The sequence below is a fragment of the Heterocephalus glaber genome, unplaced genomic scaffold (genome assembly GCF_053883595.1).
Source record: "Heterocephalus glaber isolate CG9 unplaced genomic scaffold, H.glaber_assembly_v1.0 deba00001444, whole genome shotgun sequence".
NCBI classification, from domain to species: Eukaryota; Metazoa; Chordata; class Mammalia; order Rodentia; family Bathyergidae; genus Heterocephalus; species Heterocephalus glaber.
In genome coordinates, this window is record NW_028258297.1 from 16826580 (window position 1) to 16849949 (window position 23370).

Here is a 23370-nt window from a genome sequence, read left to right on the forward strand (position 1 = left end):
GCATCTTAGAAATGAAAAATGAATGTCCATGTCCACAAAGGAACTTGTACAGAAATGTTCACAGCAGCTTTGTTCATAGTAGTCAAATAAATAAAGCAGTCTGCATGCTCACACTAGGAAGATAGATAAATAAATGGTATTACACAGTGAAATACTATGATTGGCATATAAAACAGCCTGACCAGGTCTCACGGGCTGTACGTTGAGTGAATGAAAGCAGACATCGAAGAGTATAGGATGCAAAGCTCAACAACGAGGGGGAAAAACTGATGATGAAATAAGATATACTAGGGGCAGCCTGGCAAGGAGTGGTTAGTCTAGGAAGGAGAAGGAGGGAATTTTCTAGGCTGGTAGACATGTTTTTAATAAGATGACCTGCAGTCTGTGTGGTAGTTGCATAGTTTTATGTACAGCTTTCTAAGAAAGTAGTTTAAAAGAGCAAATTAATTTAAAACAACCAAATAGACAATAAATAAATAAACAAGCAAATAGAATTTCTAGAAAAATAGCATTAACACTATAATTGAAAATCCAACAGGCAAATTAAGCAGCAATTAGGGGGAGATGATGTTGTCTAATTCTTTTTATCAGAATCAGATCTAGAATACAACATAGAGCAAGCAGATACAAAATACGCAAGAAGAATCAGAAGACATGGAGAATAAAAAGAAAAGGCCTGAAAAAGAGGGCCAACGGGGGCCATGGTGAGGAGTGTTCAAAGAGCCAAGAGCTATTTCTAAAAATTTCAGACTCAAATATGATAAATCTTGTTGCAAACTCTCAAGGAATAGCTAATCCATTTTCTATTTAAACTATTCTAATTCACAAAGAAAGAATGCATATCAATCTTTTTACAGAGATTCATAATATTTTTTCAAAACAAAGCAGAGAGTGCCAGAAAGAATAATACAGAACAATCCAACTTATAAATATGTATACAGAGTATTCTAAAGTGATTGTTTAGCAAAAACAATCCAACATTATATTAAAATAACAGATCACCATGACCAAATGGAGTTTATCTCAGGAATGTAAAAATAGTTCAACATTTTCTAAATCTAGTGGTTTAATTCGCCATATTAATTGGGGAAAAAATTAAAAATAAACAGGTACAGGTACAAAAAAGGCATTCTGTATAATTTATTAATCACTGTTAGAAAAGTAGAAAAAGCACATAACCTCAGAATGACAAAGATGTAAATCATTTATTCTGGAAACGTTTTATTAAAGTCACTCAGAAGGAAAACATACCTATTAGCACCATTATCATTTATTATTGATCTAATAACAAATGCAGGCTAAGAAAAAAATTAAAAGGGCCAGGGATTTAGTTCGGTGCTTCTGCCAACTGCCTCGCAAGCGCAAGGTCCCAAGTTCGATCCTTGGTACCAAAAAAAAAAAAAAAAAAAAAAAATCATTGAAAAAAATTAAAATAATGAGTATAAACTAATTAAATATTGAGTTAAGTAAGCTTTGTCAGAGTTATAATTATTTTAGAAAACGTCATGTTTTAGATGTGTTGGGCATGTGATATATACCCTTCACCTATTCATTTAATCTACTCTGCAACTCTGAGAGGCAGATGCTATTGTCTTCATTTTCATAAAGAGAAAATTGAGGCTGAGAGAGATTAAATATGTTGTTCAAAGCCTCCAGCCAAGTACATTGCAGAGCTAGTATTTGACCCCAAATCTTTCTGACTATAAATCACTGAATTTAAGCAGAACACTAGAGTGCATCTCATATAGTTTTTCCTCAGTTTTTTTTTAAAAGATTAACTTTCAAATACATAATAAATTTCTGTAGGTTTCTGCAGAGGTCGTTTTATTGCCACATTTATGCTGACAATAAGTAAGGTAATTTGACATTTTAAATTAGCAACAAATCTCGAATACTTAATTCCAATGTGAACCTGTTGAGAAGAAAAAAATGACCCAGTGAAAGCTTTTTTGGCACAGAGAATTTTTACCCAGAGGAAAATCCAGACCGTCAACAGCAGGAAGAAAATTACCGACTCTCCTAAGCCTAAGACTAAGTGTCACTTTAAAATTTTCCACCTCTATGGTCCCTTCTGCTGCAGCTGGCATTTTTAAAAGGTGGCGGTAGGGAGCCACACTACAGAGAGTTCTGGAAAATGTCAGGTTTCTCTTTCCAAGCACTGCATGAGTCACTGATTTTGCGAAACATTGAGACATAAAAGCATAGCAGTGGATTAGCACATCTTTGGGAACTGCTCTTTCCCTACAAGCTAAGAGTTTCTACAGCAGAACAGATACTGGGCTCATGCAAACTTGCTTTTCTTTGGCATTAACACATCAAGGCACTGAAAGAATGAAAAGTGGTGAATACTATTTCACATCTTCTCTTGGGAGGGGCCCTACCAGCTTTATTATTAATTAGTGTTTTATAGCTCATGGTCAGAAAAAATAATGACCTTGGGCACTCTCTGTTTGACTAAAGAAACCATTTTTTTTTTTTTGGAGACACGATTACAGTAAAATAGATGTGTTAGTTTCTGGATCCTTGTTCATTACCACTAACTTGGTTGGCTCCCTCTCTGGCCCAGGTGTTTGATTAAATTTAACAGTTGAAGAGATGCCAGTACAAGAATTGATTAGTTACAGTCTGAAGATGGTAAGATCTCACAAATAATAACCATCCATAAAACGGTAGTATCATTTTATTTCCTCAGTTTTAGATTAGGAGAGAGTTAAATGATAGAGGAATCTGTGGGCTACACACCCCCCTTCTACCTCTACCATCTGTGCTGAGATCTTCTTGACCGTCACCAAACCCAAACCTCATATATGAATAAGAGTTGACATTAAAAAGTACTTATCACAGGGCGGGCACGATCTTAAGCATTTTATATAGATTGTCTCATCTTGCTCTCTGTATTAGTCTGATCTTTATTGTTATAACAAAATACATGAGGCTAGGTACTTTATAAAGAAAAGAGGTTTAGTTAACTCACAGTTTTGGAAGCTGAAAATCTAAAATCGAGTGACTCTATCTCTGCTCTCAGAGGTTTGGAATGACTCCATGGTGAGAATATGTACAAGAGGAAAAGATCACATGGTAAAGAAGAAGCCAGAAAGATTCAGGCATTAACTTTGCTCTTTTAAAACCACCTACTCTTGGAAACTATCAGGGTTAATCTCTTCCGAGGACTATACCTTCATAGCCTAACTAACTACCTTCCATTAGGCCTCCACCCCTGAAAAGATACCACCATTCTCCACACTGCCTCACTGGGGTCCAAGTTTCTAGCACATGAAGCAGTGAAGAACACACTCAAGCCATGTCCAAACCAGAGCACCCTCATCATCATCCTAGGAGGCTTTCCCAGGAAGGTGGGCAAGAGAATCTCTTGAGTTACGTGATTTTTAAATTGAAAGTAATAATTTCTCATGAAAGATAATTTTAATTTCTGGGCCAGTGATTTTATATGTTATTCTATTTTTGGAAAACAGAAGACTACTGGAGAAGTATAACATAATCTTACTGGGTATTTTTCATAAAGCTGGATCATGGATGAACATTAGAAATATGATCCCAGTGGGGAAAGCATAGGACGTGAAGTCAGATGTTCTGTGTTTGTCATAGCTTTCCACCTACTAGGTAGGGGGTTGTGGAGTCATTTTGCTCCACTGTAATTGATTTTAAAATGAAGACAATAATCTTATTTTTATGCAGCTGCCTCAGGGACTGGACCAGTGATTTTCATAGCCTAAGTGCCTGGCAAGCTCCCAGTCATTATTTATTAGGTAAATAAAGGGATGGGTGGATTAGTGACTACTTCTCCCATTTTTCCTTTCTTCTTATGTCCTTCCTCTTCTCCATTCACTGCATGGATCTTGTTAATGTTCTTCAAACACAGCAAGCTACTTCCTGCTTCAGAACCTATACATGTGCTCTCGGGCTGCCTAAACCACACATTGCCCAGTTGCTGACCTGATTGATTCTTCACGAATCCTAACACTATTAACAGTTATAGAATGTATTACCTGATTGTAAACCGCTTCCTTCTCAAGACTTTGTTTGTTCACCTGGATGCAAATTAAAGGCTAGTTATTGTTATTAGTGCCCCTCTTGCTGGTCTTACTGATTCACACCTTTGAGTTTGTTTAAATTTGAATTGAACACACAAGCTGGATGGGGATCTTTTTCATTTATAGTTCTGATAGATATCTTTGAAGAAACGGGGTGACCTAATTTAAAGGAGGGAGATGATTTTTCTTTGCAAGTAAATGTATATCTCAAAAAGAAATGTTCTCTAAATTCATTGGAACAGATAACCAAGAAGAGTTAAATTGTCATTCCCAATTCATGATAACTCAAAAAAAGTGAGTTTATAACATGTTGTTTTGATTACTAGTTTATGTAACAGTTTTATTGAACTGATTCCAAAGCAATATGTTCCAAAGTAGTTTATATGAGGACACTAATAAAGCAGCATACCAAGCAAACAGACCAACCAATATCTGGGCTGCTAACATAAACCATTTCCATCGTCATCTTGAAGACTTTTCGAATTCTGAAGTCTAATATGACTCAGGAAATCCAAGAGTTCAAAATTCACAAGTTAAGTCCAAGGCAAGGTCATTCAATGCAAGGACTTCACCCTTTATCTCAAGAGCAATTTCAAGGACCACAATGATGTGCATTTCATAATTAAAGCAGCAGACAGTTGAAAAAGAGCCATCCGCTTAATACTTAGTACTCTACTCATCTGAAAGCAACTGACAAGCTCTGGTTCTGAGGAGAAAGGATTTCCAAAACCTTTGTATTCCCAAGTAAAATGCTGATAGGTTCTAAAATGAACCTGACTCACACTGACTTGCAAGTGAACAGATATCCTTGAATTGCTTTCTGGCTGCATAAATTCCTTTGGTTTGCAACATGAACAGTTTCCAACAGGATTCCTGAAGAGTCAGAAAATCATAATATTTAAACAAAGTTAGCTCTGTTCTAAACTTATTACTGATTTTTTTTTTTATTTTTTTAGGCGTCATGCACAAATTAGTTCTTACTTCTCAGAGAACAATTCAGGAAGATCATTGAATACTGAAGAAAACACATGTAGCTGTTAGGAACCAACAGAAAAATAAAACAAACCTATGTAGTATATGTGCTCTTGAAAAATTAATTGATTTCCTTTGCCAACTTCTCACCAAGGGTAAATTTAAATGTTTTCTATTTGGACCATATATGAAAAAAAAAAAGATCAGAAAGGGCGTCTAGAAATGAACTAATAGTAATATTTATTTATTCATTGTGGTGCTGAAGACTGAACTCAAGGCCTTTGTACTGAACTGTATCCCCAGGCCTTTTTTTAAATTTTGAGACAAGAGTCTCGAGAAGTTATTCAATTTCCCAGGTGGAGCTCAAAATTGTGGTCCTTCTGCCTCGGTCTCCCAGTATGCTGAGATTACAGGCATGACCGCTATACCTGGCAATAATAAACATTTATTATAGCTATTGTATGTCCCAGAAGACATTTAGTTATATGTAAGAAGATGCCTAGCAAGCAAATGCCAAGCAAGCTTAATTTTTGCTGACTTGGCATTGTTGGGGAAGTGGCTGACAGAGGGAAGAAGGGTTTGTTCGAACTGAGAGGAATGATAAGAGATGGGAAAGTTGACAACTCAGGAGCCTTACAGTCAGGTACAGCCATAAATCTCAAAAACAGCAAACTTCAAATTATCCATATGGATTCCAATAAATGGTTGTGAAACCAAAAAGAAAGGGAGGGGGTGAAAAAGTAAATGCAAGAAAGAGAGACACGCCATGTTTCCAGCACTGTTTCTTCTTTCCTTCATTCAGCAAGTATTACTAAGTCCCATTAAGAGGAGCTAGGAGTAGTTCCAGCTCTTCGTTATGTGGTGGTAACGACATGCAATGTGCCCTCCTGTTCTTGCTGCCCAATGCAGAAAATCTAATTAAAGGAAAAAAACATGTTACGTAGGGAAACGTCAGTGGAGAATGAAAAAAGAAAAGGGAATTTGTAATATTTATATATTTTACAGTACATATTTTTCGCTTTTGTTTCCCTTAACTGGCCTCTTTTCGTTAGGCACATGATTGTCAAAAATTAACTGGTAAAAATCTGACCTTTACTTCTTGCCTTTATTTTGAATTCAGCAATCTAAATTATTGACTAATAAAAAGTATGACATAGCTTGTCACTTCAGAACATGTTGAAACTTGACTTAAAATTGAATATTTAGAAGCATATACCTCACTAGAAAAATACCGAGCCAAAAATCTATGTTACAGGAGAACAGAATTTTCATGGGATTCAGGTATGGATTTATTTGTTGTCAATCTCATAAATTCTCTTCAACAATTTACTTTCTATTCTTTTTTTTTTTTTTTACTATTTGTCACCAGCCTCTGACTCTTCCGGCTATTGTTGACTCTAGATATTTGTGCATTGGCTCCGGACATTACCTATCAGCTCCAAGCTTCATTCCTTTCCTAATTAATGCAATAGATCCCAGTTTCCCCTTCTGTCAATCATAGAATTTTGGAGCCTCAAGGAACTACTTAGAAATCCAACCCTTAAGGCAATCAAGCCTTCCTCCTTGATCATTCCTCCTAAACAGGCTCTTAGTGTCATCAAATCTTCCCCAGATTTCCTGAATTATCACTCCCCACTGAAGACTGTTCAGCCTTTGTTGAGTGTTTAAAGCTGTCTATGCAGGTTTTCACCCAAGGCCCCAACACTGTCCACTTTGCTTTCATTGATGCAAAATCTATGTTTTGAGCATCTCTTTGGTACCAGAGGTTTGACAGTAAAATGACCACGTCACAGCCTGGTCCTCTGGTGGCCCAGTGTGGGGGACGAGTGCGGGAAGAGCTGAATTTTCGTTGAGAATCCTGGAGACAGAGGCCCTCCAGGGAGCCTCTTGGTCAAGCGCCCCAGTCAGCTGTGCTGTCAATTCTTCCCCGGTGCTGACTAAGGTAGTTTCTGCAGCTACACCACAGCCCACTCTTGCTCACACTCCGTGACTTTTTCCGTGCTTTTGGTTGTGTGCAGAGTGTCTTTTCTCGGTCTACTCCAAATAAATTAGTGTTTCAAAGATCAGACGAGATGCCTTAAGTCTCATGGTCTTAAATCTCTCTCATTTGAATTCCCATGGCACTTTGTTATATTTCCTTTCTCATTTCAACCGCATCTTTGCTTGCATTAGTTTATTAATATCTTCTCTTTTTCAACTGTCTCCCCCTTATTAAGATCAGCAGCTGTGACAAGCATCATATAGCTCTGGATATATAAACCAAAAAAAAAAAAAATCACAAAATAGATGTTAAGGAATGTTCTCCAAAGTAAAATAACATAATAAATTGCACATCAAACCTAACTGTCAAATACAAATGGATTCCCACTTAGTTGCGATCAAATTACTGTATCAATCACTACAAAACTTAATGACAGTCGGGAGAATTACCACCAACAGACGAGGGCCCCTCAGCCTCAAAAGGGTTAAGCAGATTTATCTACAAAGGGAAACAATGTTTTTCATTTCCCATCATGCAAGATTAATTCTAGGTCTTTCGATAACTAAATGAACATATTGTTTATGCTCCATATACTTTCTGCCCTGAGTCTTGGAAAACATATGAAACTTCCAAGAATGAAAGTTTTTCCATTAACCACAAGTGCCAAAATCAGGAGGTTTGACCTGCGGGAGAAAGCGCATTTGTCTCTGCTGGCTCCCTTTCAAAAGCTGTAGAGAGATATTTACTGTATGATGTTTCTCATACGCAATTGCTCTGTTTTATCGGTCAGACAATCTGGGCAGGGAGAAGCGGCAACCTTTCAGAAAGCAACCAGTTCCTGAAGACCAAGGACCAGTTGAAAGTCAAAGTTCTTCACTGTAAGAGCTTGTTAGTGGTTTCTTTTTTCTTTGTCATTGTGTTTTTTGGAGAGACGAGAGACGGGGGGGGGGGCGGGGGGGGCGGGGCGGAGTTTGTGTGTAACTCCCTGAGAACGAACTGGTGCAGAAATGGTTTACGATGGTGGGTTTCAGAACACCTTCCACTTGTCTCTTCCCTCCCACAAGGAAACTCATAAATAAACGCGTGCGCGCGCGCAGCCTGCACTCCTCCGAAGAACATTTTCCCTCCATCTGCTTTTAGTCCATTTGAAGTAACCAAGTGATCTTCCCAGGTTACAGAATAAAATAAAAATTAACAAAGTAAAAGATCTCTTTACGTCAGTAATCGTGGACTCCAAGTTCTCTCCTTCCAGCCAAGAGCCTTCTTAAAGCCCTGCGCGTCCCGCGGCGGCGCGGCGGCTCCCGGGCCCGCCCGCCCGGCTTGGCTTGGCCCTCCCCCGGCCGCGCCTGCACGCTTCCCTCCCGCCCACCTCGCCACCCCGCCACCCCGCGGTCCGGAGGTCGGGCGCGCGTCAAAACCCCGCGGCGAGGCTGATTTGTGCTGCCTATCCCCCATCCCCGCCCTCCTCCCCCACTGCGAGCCGCCCCGGGAGCTGATCGGAGGGGGAGGGAAGAGCTGCACCCAGCCCTTCCCCAGCCCTTCCCGCGTGCAGACTCGGTCGCACCTTTTATTATTTTAACGCATCTCCCGAGCACCAGCAGCCCTCTGCGCCCGCGCCCGGATGGGAGCGCCGGAGCCCCGCGCGCGGTCGGCGGGCGGCCGGGAGGTCGGGGCGCCGCCCGGACTCTGTAAGTTCCAGCTGCGCCCGCCCGGGAGGGAGGCGGGGACCTCTCAGGAACCCAGGCTGTCCGCGCCGCGCCCGCCTGCGATTTCCATCGCACGGCGGAGCGGAGCTTCACGGGGCTGGACCGACTCTTCGCACGCTCCTTGAAACTCCGCCGCAGCCCTTAGGCTGTTGTCCAGGTTTTCTTGTGTGTCCGATCTCTTTACTGGAGAGAATTTTTCAATGCATCATGCGTCCACGAAAAGGGGTTTTGTTTTTGGATTGTTTTGGGGGGGGGGTTTACATTGCACCTCGCACTTCCTGCACATTTAAAATAATCCTTCATAATTTTCAAGTTCCACAGCGTTGTAATTTTACAATGCATCTCGTACTTCCTTTAAGATAATGCATAATTTTCAAGTTCCGGAGAATCTCGCTTTATTCTACTTTGTCAGATTACACTTAACATGTTTTTCAAACCACTCAAGAGGACACGGCCTCTGCTTGGTCTCCTTCTAAAAATAACGAAGGAAGAATTTCCCTCTTTACTTTTAATACTGCTACATCATAGAAACACTTTCACGAGTAGATCTTGTTCCCGGCTCGCTTTAGTTTTTCATCGTGGACGCTGCGTGCCTGCATCTTGCGCTAAAATACAAATCCGGTTAATAACAAAGAATTACCTTTGAGCCTCTGTTTACAAGAAAGCTCCTGGTTTTGACTCGGGCTACATCCATATGTATTCCGAGTAATAAGAAAAATTAAAACTGCTGTTTTGATTCAGACCAAAAATTCTCTCTGGGATCCCAAAACTCCAGCACGAGCTAGATTCATGTTTTAACAAAATCATACTTTCAGTGTCGCATGTCGCTTCGCATGTGTGAATATATCCTGAATACAGGGACTACAGAGGCGAGGAAATGCAGGGGTTTTTTTTGTTTGTTTTAAAGTTTTTAATCAACGTTTTCCTTGTGCAGGAGGACAGGTCTTGAGGGAAGGAGAGGCAGGTGCAAGCAGGTGGGTAGCTGGCTATGGTGACGGAAAGATGTTGGCCAGAAAAAGCATCATCCCGGAGGAGTACGTGCTGGCGCGCATCGCCGCCGAGAACCTGCGCAAACCGCGCATCCGCGACCGCCTCCCCAAAGCGCGCTTCATCGCCAAGAGCGGCGCCTGCAACCTGGCGCACAAGAACATCCGCGAGCAGGGCCGCTTCCTGCAGGACATCTTCACCACCTTGGTAGACCTGAAGTGGCGCCACACGCTGGTCATCTTTACCATGTCCTTCCTCTGCAGCTGGCTGCTCTTCGCGATCATGTGGTGGTTGGTGGCCTTTGCCCATGGGGACATCTACGCTTACATGGAGAAAAGTGGCTTGGAGAAAAGTGCCTTGGAGTCCACTGTGTGTGTGACTAATGTCAGGTAAGAATGCAGTGAGATGAGGCAGGCTATTGCGAGCAGTACAGGAGAAAAAAAAAATCGAAATGCCCTTTCACTCGATCGTTTGGTTGAAAGTGAAATAATGGGCTTATTTTAGACCTTCAGAAACAAACAAAAGAAAAGCAAAATAAAGAAAAAAACCTAACACATTACATATCTTTGTAAATGCAGCTTTAGAGATGAAGAATCTCTGAAAATGTGGAGCTTCAGTTCTTTGGGTTGACCTTGAAAGTATTAGATCAGTTATTTTCAGATTGCTTTAGCTCAAAAGATTCCTTACTCTAAAAGCATATATTTAATTATCAGTATGAAAAAGCTGCTGTCCATCGTTCCATTGTCCGCAGTCAACCAAAAATGTGCAGATGCAAGTAATATTTCTCCATGACTTCTTTCACCCATGACATTTTTAAAAATAAGAAAAAGATGATGGCACTAGCACCTTATCTTAACCTAGCTGATTTCTTGATTGGATTCAGAAACTACAAGTTATTTCAGGAATCAGAGCTAGAAAAAATCAATTTTTAATGGGAATTGGCTCAAAATTATCGTGGAAGGCTACTATGTAGGAGAGACTTAATATTGCAACCTTTCAAAGTTTTAATGGAATAGGAATAAGACAATTCTTAGATTACTTTACTTTGGCTTCTTATATAAATATTTCAAAGATAGGTAAAGTGCACTTGATTCCAGTAGTTCACCTCTCACCCTTTCACATGGCCTGAGAACATTTAGTTATTTAGTTGGAGTGATTTACTTCTAAATTTGTTTTATTGGAGATGGAAGGACATGATTTATATCAGTTGCAAAAATTTTCACTTTGAATTAAAACAGTAGTAATAATACTAGAAAAACTTCCAGGATGTTTTCTGAATAATCGTCCAAATTCATGTAATTTGCAAAGCAAAGAAACTTGAGCAAGCACCATTACTACCAGGAGACTGTAAAGAATGAATCTTCAATGACATGAAATCTTAAGAAACTAGCGTGCCACACTGCAAGGAGCAAGCTCAGGAGTGTGAACTTGCCTGCCCTTAATTTGTTAAGGGCGATGCCAGCATTTCAAGGAGGGAGGTAGCATTAGTGTTTGGAGATCACTCCTCAGATTTGGGCTCAGATTTTAGTGAAGGAAAGGTGTATTGATCTACTGTTTTTATCACTGAATAGATATTATTTTCTTTTCTCAAACTTGTCATAAACTTTTGTCTCAAAGAAAATATAGATGAAAAACATAGATGATCATCAGTACACTAGATATAAAGGAAACAAAATCCTGGGTTTAATAGGTATTTGACAGTCAAATATCATCATCCATAATATTGTATTTCTCCATAGGGGACTTACTGACACTGATCTTTGTGAATCATTTTCATATAAATATAAGCATTTGGTAAATATGCAGTTGATACTGATGAGAAGAGATAAAAGAAATGATAATAATGAACCTTGAAAATAACATTTTGCTTACAAGACAAATATATTACCTTTTTCTATGTAAAACAGCATTTAACAATTTTAGAAATATATATTATCAAAAGAAATATCCTTTCAGTGACTTTTAAAAGATTTTTACAGAGCGGATATTAAAGCTATTTCCTGCTACATCCTATTTTTCAAGCAAAATGCTCTGAAACATACTCATTTCCTGAATACATTCCTGCTGGTGTGAACTATGATAAATGATGTCAGCAGTACACTGGAACAAAGATGATTTTGTCAACATAACAGTGTTAGTGTTTTGAACTGCACTTCTTAAAATTATATGACATCTTCTAAAGTGATTTCTATTCTTACTGATTTTAATGTCATGGTACAATTTATACTTTAACCTCAACAGTTTAATTATAACAAACTATATAGAAATGTTTTCAATAAAAGTATAGAAAAAGCAACAGTTATAATCTCTCCTATAAAGAACTGAAAAGATAAGTAATAATACTCCTAATTGTTTGCATTTCTTTTCCTTTTGCATTTTCTTTTGCATTCAATGTCTAGCCACATAATCAAAGTTAATCAAAATAATCAACATAATCAGCATAATCAAAAACAGGAAACAACCTGTTTTCAGTGGATATTTACCAGTATTTCCAAGCACCATTTGACCGTTCTTTTAGGGTGACTCACTTTCTCTTTCATGTAGATGACTTTCTGAGTCAGAAAATAGAAAATAATTTCTCTCTGTCACTAATATTCAATTTAGCGCTCTCTATACAGAACAAAAAAACAGTTAAATGCTTCTATCTCTTGAGATTGTTTATTATGACAGATATAATAGATAATGATTAGGATTAAATTTTCATAAAACAAATTATATAAAGATATGGTCAATAAATACTCTCTTAAACTATTAAAACATTTGGGGATATTCATCATTAGACTTCTCCCTGAATTATGGGACATAATTAGAAATCAATATAGTACCCATGACTCTTCTCTCGTGTTCATGCCTGTTCTTTGTCATATATTTAGACTACAGAATATATCTTGTAGCTATATTCTTATAGTTTATATTCTTGTGGCTGTATCTTATAGCTTATATTCTATAACTAGTGCAGAAAGTAATTATTTTAGTTTTCCATGAATCCTTTCAGCAATAAGAGGGGGAAAAGGGCAACTTCAGCACTCTAGTTAAAAGCCAATCAGTGTCTGTGTATACTTGCTTACCTTTTCTGACTCATGCGAAAGTGCTTTGTGTAAACTAAGGGCTCAAATGTTTAAACATTTTGCTTACTCATTGCGCCTGGCATTAATAGATAGATAGTACTTTGACAGATGGCTGATGCAGGCTTTGGCGTCTATAAAATTTGAGAATGTTGAAGTTGGGTGCCAAAGATAGGACTAATGCTGTTTCTGTGAAGAGGCCATTGCAGTCCTGGATATGGCATTAAATTAATAAATTAATAATAACCAGACGTATCACTTCTCTACCAGGAAGGAAATCAGAATCACCTGAGAGTTTCTCAAAGCATCTTCCCTAGGTCCACCCTGAGCCTCCTGAATCTTGAGTACATTTACTGAGATGTGTAATTTGAAAAAGCTTCCCAGGAAAATCCTGACACTTGTTGGCCCCTTCCCTTTGCCTCTTTCAGGCCAGAATTGAAAGTATTCAAGTTCCTATTAATATATGATCTGGACATAGATATTTACTAATCTCACAGATATTTACTAAAATATAAAGCCTCATATTTTTCCTTTAATTGTTTCAATTCTCCAGACCACTTAGAGAACAAAATGAGGTAATCAATAGATTTCTTTCCAAGTAGAAAAATACTCTCTTTATTAAAAATACTAGTATTTTGGAATGCCAAGTTTTAGCACTCTGCTTTCTCTATATAGGATATGCAGTAAATGCTAGCTAATAATTATGATTTTTAAAGTTCTAAAGAAATGAGAGTTCTCTGGTTCCTCAGTGTATTGGGCTCAAGTCTCTTAAACCTGGAAATGCAATACATAATAAAAATCCACCTGGTAGAAAGTCCTACAAAGTACAGTAATTCATTATAAAGTATTTCACAAAGTAAAATATGCCCATCAATATAATTCATATTTATTGTGTATATTTATTATATCCATCCTCTCATACAATCCACTGCTACATAACCTAGACAACATTAATAAAATGTAGATGGATAGATGCATATGGAGAAGGGGGAGAAAAAAAAGGAAGGAGGATCATACTGGTTTTTAGCCTGTAGAAGGAGAAAATGAAAAGCTCAGCTTGGAATATTATTTCATTCTTCAAAACTCTGACTTGATGGCATTGTTTTCTGTATCATTCTTTCCAGGTCTTTCACCTCTGCTTTTCTCTTCTCCATTGAGGTTCAAGTGACAATTGGATTTGGAGGGAGGATGATGACAGAGGAGTGCCCTCTGGCCATCACAGTGCTGATTCTCCAGAACATTGTGGGCCTGATTATCAATGCTGTCATGTTAGGCTGTATTTTCATGAAAACAGCTCAGGCTCACAGAAGGGCAGAGACGTTGATTTTCAGCCGCCATGCGGTGATTGCTGTCCGAAATGGCAAACTGTGCTTCATGTTCCGAGTGGGTGACCTGAGGAAAAGCATGATCATCAGTGCCTCTGTGCGCATCCAGGTGGTCAAGAAGACAACTACCCCTGAAGGGGAGGTGGTGCCTATTCACCAACTGGACATTCCGGTTGACAACCCAATCGAGAGTAATAACATTTTCCTGGTGGCCCCTCTGATTATCTGCCATGTGATTGATAAGCGCAGCCCCCTCTATGATATCTCGGCCACTGACCTCGCCAACCAAGATCTGGAGGTCATAGTTATTCTAGAAGGTGTGGTCGAAACTACGGGCATCACCACACAAGCTCGAACCTCCTATATCGCAGAGGAGATTCAGTGGGGCCACCGCTTTGTGTCTATTGTGACTGAGGAGGAAGGAGTGTATTCAGTGGATTACTCCAAATTTGGCAACACTGTCAAGGTGGCTGCTCCACGGTGCAGTGCCCGGGAGCTGGATGAGAAGCCTTCCATCCTCATTCAGACCCTCCAAAAGAGTGAACTGTCCCACCAGAATTCTCTGAGGAAGCGCAATTCCATGAGAAGAAACAATTCCATGAGGAGGAACAACTCTATCCGAAGGAACAACTCTTCCCTCATTGTGCCAAAGGTGCAGTTTATGACTCTAGAAGGAAATCAAAACACATTAGAATCATGACACCACGACAGCCCTCCGCAGAGCCTTGCACCAAGTGTTGGCAGTTGAGGCACTGAGCACGTCAGACTGAATCAGAGCTGGAGCACAGTAATTTGTCCTGTATTTTCATGCACTAAGTTCTATCTGAGAAATAGCACTTAATAAACAGTAACACACAAAACAGAGGATTTGTGGCTTACGCTCATTTTACACATACAGGATTTGCCATGAAATGCTCAAGACACACATAGGAAATGGTATGTGCTCATTTCTCTCAATTTGAAACACATGAATCCCATTAATAATAATGCAAAATTTGACCAAGGGATGAGCCCATTTAAATGCTTAGTTGGTGAAAGCACAGATCTCCCTTGTTCTATTCCTCCCTCTAGAAAAGCAAATAGGGGGAAAAAGCAAAACAAAATACTGGTAAACACATTTTGTGTATCTGCCTTCTCCTTACTTATGATACTGCACCTGGTAAGAAGCCTAAGACAAATTTCTTAGGTTTATCTGTTTCAAAACAGACTCAGTTCAGTCCCTTGGTCCTTCATAACGACTTCTGGGGGTCTCCTGATCATCTGTATGGCAGAACTGGACAAGGGGTCTTCAGAGAAAAGTTGAGTCCTGTCTCATATAGGACTGAGTTCCCCATAGTGAGTCACTTTCTTCAGCTTCCCACTTCTTAAGGGGCCCCAAAGAGAAATACTGTATTGAATATTTTATTAAAATGTTTTCTTCATATTCTGTAGTTTCGTGTTTCTTCTTTCACAATACCATGTCAAGTTAAAACTCAAAAGAAGATATTTTTAGAGAGGGCATGGAATGAAGTCATTCAGTGATGACCCATCTGAGATTCCTTTCTCAGATCTCTAGATCCAAAAGAATGGCATTGTTTGTGTTGCTTTTGTTTTATTTTGAGTTTTTTACTGATCTGGTGCAGTGCTAGGGATCAAACCCAGGGCCTTGTGCATGCTAGGCAAACTCTCTACCACTGACTAAACCTCATTTCAGGTTTTAAAATATCCTCTTGGTGTTATTTTCTGAGCCTGATATATCACAGAAATCGAGTAAGTTCTGCTTTGAATTTTCCACTTCCCATCTTAAAATTAAACTTTTGTCCTAGTAATATATGAATTAAGACTTGGCAAAAGGAGGTTAGCATCATCTCACTTGCTAAAGTAAGATTTTCTATCAAAGCTTGATTTAATCTCTTTTCGTTCCTGCTACTTCAAGGAATATATGAATAACAGAAGCCCTATATTAATAAGCCGTGTATAGTTTTTTGTATTTCATATAGCTTAATCTGAAAGTGAGGTTATGATGTAGCCTTTTACACAGATTTGGGGGTTTGCTTTTACTTCTTTTCATATATGAACACTGAACTAGGCAGATAGTCATGAATATGTCTACATCCTATTTTGAAAGAGGTATGAGTCCAACCAAGTAAATGGTAATTGTTTATCAAGTTCTCAGCTAATTGTTCAAGTCAGATAACACATAACTGAAAAAGCTCTAACTTTGAACTCCACACTCTTAGATCATGTAGGTATTTGAAGCTCCACTTGGATATCTAGTAAGCATTTAAAAGGAATTGCTGTATCTAAAACCCTGTGCTTCATTCACAAAGGCTTAACACCTTTCCCCAGTCTTCAGTCAGAGTCACATTTAATGCCTGTTTCATGCCCTCCATCTCATCGATTAGCAGATCTCTTGGAATTGCCATCACAATACATTCAGTCTGATGGAGTCTCTCTGACTCTTCCTTTATGGCGGCAGTCATTACCCAATATATATTGATGCAGCTGTACCAACTGTTAGAATAGTGAAAATTCATGGGTTGAGAAAGAAAACCTTAGTAAGACTTAGCCCAACAGCTACTATGGAGGTGAATATCAGACTTTTCAGTAGGTCTGGGACAGGCTTCTGCCTCCTGTTCTATGGCAGCTGAGCAGACCCGAAGAAAGCTGCCACTATAGCAATAAGAACATGCACAGTGCCTGCCTATCTGGTGCTCATAGTAGCCCAAAGATCAGGAAGATGACCAGGCCACAAGGAAGGTAATATTGGACACAGTGGGACTAAGATGTAACCTTTCTGAGCATCAAGGACAAAGCCAGCTGTGCAGCATGGGAAGTTCCCCTAGCCACACACACATCAGCTGCATCCAAATGGCCAGAGCGAATGACCTAATGACCATGTCCTCAAAGGGGACGTCAACAGAAGGGTTTTACAGGGCTCCCTATATCGTCATACCACAAACAAGGACGTCATCTAACTAGTGTTGGCCACATCAAATACAAGAGCCTATCAGCGGCTTTTTTTACTTACTGAATTTAAAAATTATTTCATAGACAATATTAGGTTCTTGGCTTTCATTCCAGTCTTCACACAGCAGCCAGAATATTATTTTAAGTTATAAATGGCATTGCATACCAAAATCCTTTCCAAGGTCCACAGTCACTACATCTTACTGTTACCAGGGTTCCTCTCAATCCCACTGGTCTTTTTGTGCTTTGAAAGGGAGACATGTATCCTGCACAGAGGTTTTCTTCTCCCTGGGGTATTTTCCCCCAGAAAGCCTCATGGGTCTCTCCTGTCACCATGGAGATGACAGTATCATCTTATGCAGTGATACAGTGTAATGTTAAGACATTAGACTCAGTAGCCAGATCCCCTGGTTTTAAATTTCAATTTCACAATTCAGCATCTCTGAGACCTTGATGAATCAATTTCTTTGTGCTTCATTTGACATACAATCAAAATGATCATAGTATCCACCTCATAGATTATTGTGAAGATTAAATGACTTAATGTATATAAAGGGCTTTAAAAGAGTTGAATTCATTTTACCAGGACAAATGTTTGAAATAAAGGACTGTTTCAAAGCAAATTGGATTCTTAATAAATGACTAATTCAATATATTTGTTCTTTAGGACAGAGATAAAAGATCTTTGCAACATGAATCTGATCCCCTAAAAGCAGATACATTTTATCTGCCACTCTGTTACTTTTTCTATTCTATGACACCTGGAAACTTGCCTCTCTTCAAAAATATTGTCATGTGTAAAATTCTCCAACTAGTAAAGGAAAACATTTTGCATGCAGAGTAGATTTCTCTCTTTTTTGGTACCAGGAATCGAACTCAGGACCTTGTGCTTGCGAGGCAGGTGTCGGCACCACTGAGCTAAATCCCTGGCCCTTGAGATTTCTGATTTAATGTGTCATCTGCCGTTTATTCGCTTAGTGATTTGTGTGGATCATCTGGCAAAAATGACCAGGCATGTTTATTTTCTTTAAAGAGGAACAGAAATTGATAGCCAAGGGACATACTAATTCTACTCCCAAGTAATCAGAGAACATGAGAAAACTATCAGGTGAGAAAAACTGGAGTATGTGCCAGGACTGCAGAAGAAAAACTTTTATTCAAAATCAAAATCAAAACCTACCTCTAGTTCCTGAGCAGGCAGGGAAACAAGGGAAGACCCAGAGCAACTGTACAGCTGGCTTTGCTGAAAGCTGGGTGAGGGCAAAGACATCTGCCATCTGTAGAAATATCGTCTTTCTCTCCTTTACTGCATCCCAATCCCACAGTCCTAGTCTATAATTCCTCATCATTTGCCATTGAACTCAACACTCTCCAAGTGAAAGTCCTGTTGCCATGCCCACAGATATTTCTAAACATCCTTGGACAAATGTTCTGACACATAAATGTGTCTCAGAACTCACAGTGTCCCAGTGGCTTAAGGAATTGACCGTAAGTTGCCAAAGAAAGACCAGCTCCTAGAGAGAAGCCAGTTGCAGCACTTTTCCCCTCCAATAGTTGGAGTCATGCTGTCGGTGTTTAATGATTTGGTATTCATGGAGCAAGAAGTTTCCTCTTTGATAATAAATCAATCATAGATAAAGAAGAATGAAAAGATGTCTGCATCTCCTGGGGGTCCCACCCCCAACTTTTGTTATTTTCAGCATGTGGAAGGTAGAGACAGAACCGAAATTTGTGTCTGTCTCCAAGGACCAGTGCATTAAAGTAACCACAACAAATTCTACAGGCTGTTTAAGAGGAAACTCAAGGGCCATGCTCTTCCCATGATCTTTATACACGATTCTCATCAATGGGAACGAGAATTTCCCCACAGACATAGGAAGGATGTGACTCCAATTACACCCCTTGATAATTTACTGCACAGATTCAACTTCAAGTTCATGAAAACCTTAGTCAGCCTTTAACATCATATCAAAATATCACACTGGAGCCAAATTCATTTAGATTGTTTATATCCTCATTTGGATTCTCTGTCAAAAGATGTCCCTGTTCTCATACAGATTTTCTTGGCTGGAGCACATGACACCCGGCCCTCCACTCCAATATTCTCTGGGGTAACTGAAATGAAATTATGGCATTGCATAGTTTATTTTAATATCTTAAAAAAATGGAAAATTAAGGCTGAATTTCAACATACTACTGGATTGCTTCAGTGTGGATCAACACTGATAAAAGTTATCTGTAAAACCGAAGTTAAAACACATTTCTCATTGAAACATTACAGATTAATAGATACTTCCCAAGACTTCAATTATTTACCATTGACTGCTAGAAAATGTCTACACTCTTTAAGAATAATAGTCCAAGTCTCTTTGTGGTTTGATTCTAACACATCTTTCTAGTTTCATTTCCTAACCCCAACCCCAACACCTTGCAATACTTTAAGTTCATTGACTGTTTCACTTACATTGAATCTCTTATGTATGTCTAGAAGTTGTTGAAGTTGAAATTCTAAACCTTCTTTTACCAAAATTATGCTTTCAGAAAACATTCTCAAATTGCCCACCTTTACTATTTCTTCATCCCCATAATGTGTTCCTCTGTATATTGGTGACTTTAGATTTCCCCTCATAGATCAATTACCTAAAATAGAGAGAAAATACATGATAGAAGCCTGATAGTTACCCCCACCCATTCTTCTTTTCTTTATAGCAAGAGTGTGTTAGCCAGACATATGACCATGCAGCTAGAGACTATTCATTCCTCAGTTAGTTGTGGCCCTGTGCCTAATTTGGGGTTAATGGCTATTGAACAGAAGCCATTGGACCACTTCCAGTTCCTGATTTAGAAAATTCTGAGTTTGTTTGTCTCTACCTTTCTCTGCTTCCCATGGACTGAGAACATACGTGATATGTGATAGAGGTCCAGATTTAACTAAACTTATATAAAGACAAAATCTGAAGCCAAAAGCTGAAGATGACTGAGAATAGAGCCATAGTAGCCTGGAATGCCTGTTTCTAAACAGTTACCTGAAAGAGACATAAACATCTATTTGATTTTAGTGGGGCTTTTTTTCAGTTTCTTTTTTTGATTGTTTGCCTGTTTGTGTTACTATACAGCTTAGATTTTATCCCGAGTAATAAAATGCTAAATTAGATGACATGGAAAGGGAACTCACGGGGTGGCAGAAAATATTTGCAAATTTCCTATTCTACAAAAGACATATCCGTCAATTAAAACTCTTATAAGTCAGTAAGTAAAATCCAAGGAACCAAACAGAATTGACAAACAACATAAAGAAGCATATCACAAAAAAGAAAAACCAGAAAGCCAGCACACATATCCAAAGATACTCTATTTATAAATAATCCAAAAGTACAGTAACAAACCAAAAGTGCAATGTACTATCATTATGCACCACCAGCATAGTTAAACCGAGAAAGATAAAGGCAAGACCCAAGGAGGAAGAGGAGCACTAGACCTGGAAAAGACTAGAATCAGGAGGGTATATTGCTAAGACCACTTTGAAAAATTGTTTGGCAGCGTCTTATGAAATAAAACATAACCAACCACTTGGCAGGTCTACCTTAGGTACATATTCAAAAGGCTTACAGGTTTATATAAGAACATTCACACTATCACTGTCATTACTGCTCCAAACTAGAAACAACCGACATATTTATCTTCACTATAACAGCCATGTATATTGTAATATATTTATACAATGGAATACAACAGGACAATAGGAATGAGTAATTTACAACTACTTACAAAAACATCACCATAGCTCATAAAGATATTACTGAGCAATTCAAAAGTTCATGTAAGCTTTTGTTCTATCAGCATCTCTATCACCAAGGATGAGCATTAACCTGGCTGCAGCAATAATAAACTTGCAGCACAATGATGACATTAAGAAGCAGTTGTTGATTCTGCTATGTACTAAAATATCTGGGATTTATTGAAAATAGATGAGATAGAGCATGCGGAGATAAAAGAAGAAAAATAATTGGCTACAAATTGGTCATGATTGAGGCAGGTGTTGAATATATGGAGTTCAGTAGACTAATCTCTCCATTTTGATAAATGTTTGCAATTTTCTCCAGTAAAAGGTTAAAAAGGGAAAAGAGTCATATTTCCCACCAATGAAATACAATTGGCTTTTGTAATGATTTTCAAAATGAATTCAGGAACAGAAGAATTAGAAGAATTTTATTTTGAAAAATCACAGCAACTCTTTTATTCAAATGCTAAAAATTTTATTTTAAATTTGATAAATTTCTCTTATTTACTGAACATTTGTTCCTTACTTATTTTTACCACGTTTTCTTTTCCTGCGCTCCACACTAAGCTTTCTGTTTCTCTGTACATTATCCCCATTATTATGCAGTTCTACAGTTACTGAGATGTTCTTGATCACCTACTTCCATTCTTGAAATCAGCGTTTTCTTTCTTCCAAGTCCAGAGTAATATTATTCAACCACAAAGACCAAAGGCATCCCAGAAATTCTTTCTGCCTGTGGTAGCTTCACCTAAAATGGAAATATTTCCAGAGCAATTCTGTTCCTGGTTGATGCTTTTAAAAGATTTAATGCCTGTGTCAAAATAGACCCCTTAAAGAATGCCAAAATTCGATTTGTCAAAAAATTATACCAGCAAGTCAACTGTAAAGCATATATTGGTATTGAATATTATGAAATTTCAAAGAGCACTGAATAAAACTTCGACTGTTACAGTCAACTGAGACTCTCCTCTTTCTCTCTGCATCACTCTTGGTGACCCAAGTTATTTGTGGGCCAAGCCCCACTGGGCTTCCTAGAAGCTTCAGGCACTAGATCCCCTCTTACTCACAAAGCCAGTCATCGATTGTCCTGCCACAGCCCTGTGATGCCCCTGTACCACGGCTCTGCCACCCGTCTCTGAACGTGGGCTCTTTCCTGACTTTAGTCGCCACATCACTAGTCTAGACACTCTATACTTTCTTTGAGTGAATCTGCATAACAGGTTTCAGTTAGGATTGCTCTTCCCAGAAACTCTTTTTTATCTTCCTTATCTTTTCCAGAAATTCCTCAAAATTTCTTCCTCACTGATAAAAATCTTTCCTGTTTACCAGGGCTGCCGGAGATTGTAATTTTTGTGGTGCCTTTTTGTTATTTCAAAGGCAAGGGGCTCTGCTAAAGGCATGCCTTACCATTTGAGCTAGAAATCCTACTGAGACTTACTCTGATTCTCCCATTCTAAATTGCTTAACCTCCTGTGTGCCTTATTTGCTTCTGTTGTAACAGAGAAGGACGGTATCAGGGAAGTGGGATTTGGTGGTGTGGCAGTTTGGCTTATCTGTGTCCATTTGGGATTAGTAAAGCACACTTCTGCGTGTGGGGGGGTCATCTGGCTGTGACCTTGGAGACTACATCTGGTATCTGGCCCCTTCCTCTCTGACTTCTCCCCTGCTCCCTGCTTCCTAGCTGCCATGAAGTGAACAGTTTCCCCCTGCCACGCTCTCTGCCATGATATTTCTGCCTCGCAGCCAGCCAACTACGGACCAAATCCCCTGAAACTGTGAGCCAAATTAAATTTCTCCTCCTTTAAGTTGTGAGTGTTGAGTATTCTCTCTCAGCAATGGGAACGCTAATACAGATAGTCTCTCCTTTGATGGCCTTCCCTTCCTCAAACTACCCAATTCTAAGATATTTATGTGGTTTGAGAAATGAAACACATGACTTGGGGAGCAAGAGGCACTCCAGGGACTGAAGGCCAGAGAGAAGTTTGCAGCATCTTTGGTAGAAAATGGAGCCCAATTTTCTTTGCCTTCCAATGTAGTCAGTGATTCTTTAAGGAAATTTGTGGACAATCTCCTAGAACAAATCCCACTGGCTCTTCCATTGTCATTGTTCCCTTGCTGCTGCCTCTCTTTAAGAGTCTTTATTTTCTGGCCTTTAGTTGACACTAGTGTGGGGGCATCCAGGCTAGCCCTGCTGCTACTGCTAAGATAATAGTAGTAGTTATTACAATGATAATATTTAATATTTGTTGAGCATTTACTATGTTCCAGACACTTTGCTGTTGACAAATTATCACTAAATCTATAACACAAAGCCAAATGACAGGAATATATTTTATGAAATGCGTTATTAGATGGTTCTATCACCGTGTGAACATCCCAGAGTGTGCTTATGAACCTAGATGGTACAGGTCAGGGGACAAGGCAAACATGAAGTGTTCCAGGCAGCTGCTGGGGCAGAACAGCAGTACTGTTTCCCAGTAAACGTTTTAAATAAGTAGGAGTATGCTTTCCAAATAATGATAAAAATGATGATATAGTACATACATAAACTA

At 38.9% G+C, this 23370-nt stretch overlaps 1 protein-coding gene and 1 long non-coding RNA gene across 5 annotated transcripts; one reads left to right on the forward strand and one right to left on the reverse strand.

The window, feature by feature from the left end:
- Positions 1–4362: 4362 nt before the first annotated feature.
- On the reverse strand, positions 4363–8671 carry LOC110349413 (uncharacterized). 2 transcript variants are annotated; one of them, XR_002395350.2, is made up of 2 exons: positions 8570–8671; positions 4363–7270 (listed from the first exon to the last, which is right to left on the reverse strand). It is a non-coding gene; the product is annotated as an uncharacterized LOC110349413 (long non-coding RNA). The 2 variants fall into 2 exon arrangements; XR_002395351.2 differs by lacking the exon at positions 8570–8671 and adding an exon at positions 8222–8326.
- Kcnj8 (potassium inwardly rectifying channel subfamily J member 8) lies at positions 8559–15511 on the forward strand. 3 transcript variants are annotated; one of them, XM_004845770.4, is made up of 3 exons: positions 8559–8693; positions 9646–10087; positions 13888–15511. In XM_004845770.4, the coding sequence occupies exons 2-3, from the start codon at positions 9714–9716 to the stop codon at positions 14786–14788; spliced, it is 1275 nt and encodes a 424-aa protein (XP_004845827.1). In that variant the 5' UTR covers positions 8559–8693; positions 9646–9713; the 3' UTR covers positions 14789–15511. The 3 variants fall into 3 exon arrangements, with proteins under 3 accessions (XP_004845827.1, XP_004845828.1, XP_021114774.1); XM_004845771.4 differs by lacking the exon at positions 8559–8693 and adding an exon at positions 8739–8868; XM_021259115.2 differs by lacking the exon at positions 8559–8693 and adding an exon at positions 8756–8876.
- Positions 15512–23370: the final 7859 nt, after the last annotated feature.

Excerpts from the sequence above, each read along its gene's own strand:
- Kcnj8 (XM_004845770.4), top strand. The coding sequence starts at position 9,714 with ATGTTGGCCAGAAAAAGCATCATCCCGGAGGAGTACGTGCTGGCGCGC. Across the intron at positions 10,088-13,887 it reads GTGTGTGTGACTAATGTCAG|GTCTTTCACCTCTGCTTTTC; the intron begins GTAAGAATGCAG and ends CATTCTTTCCAG.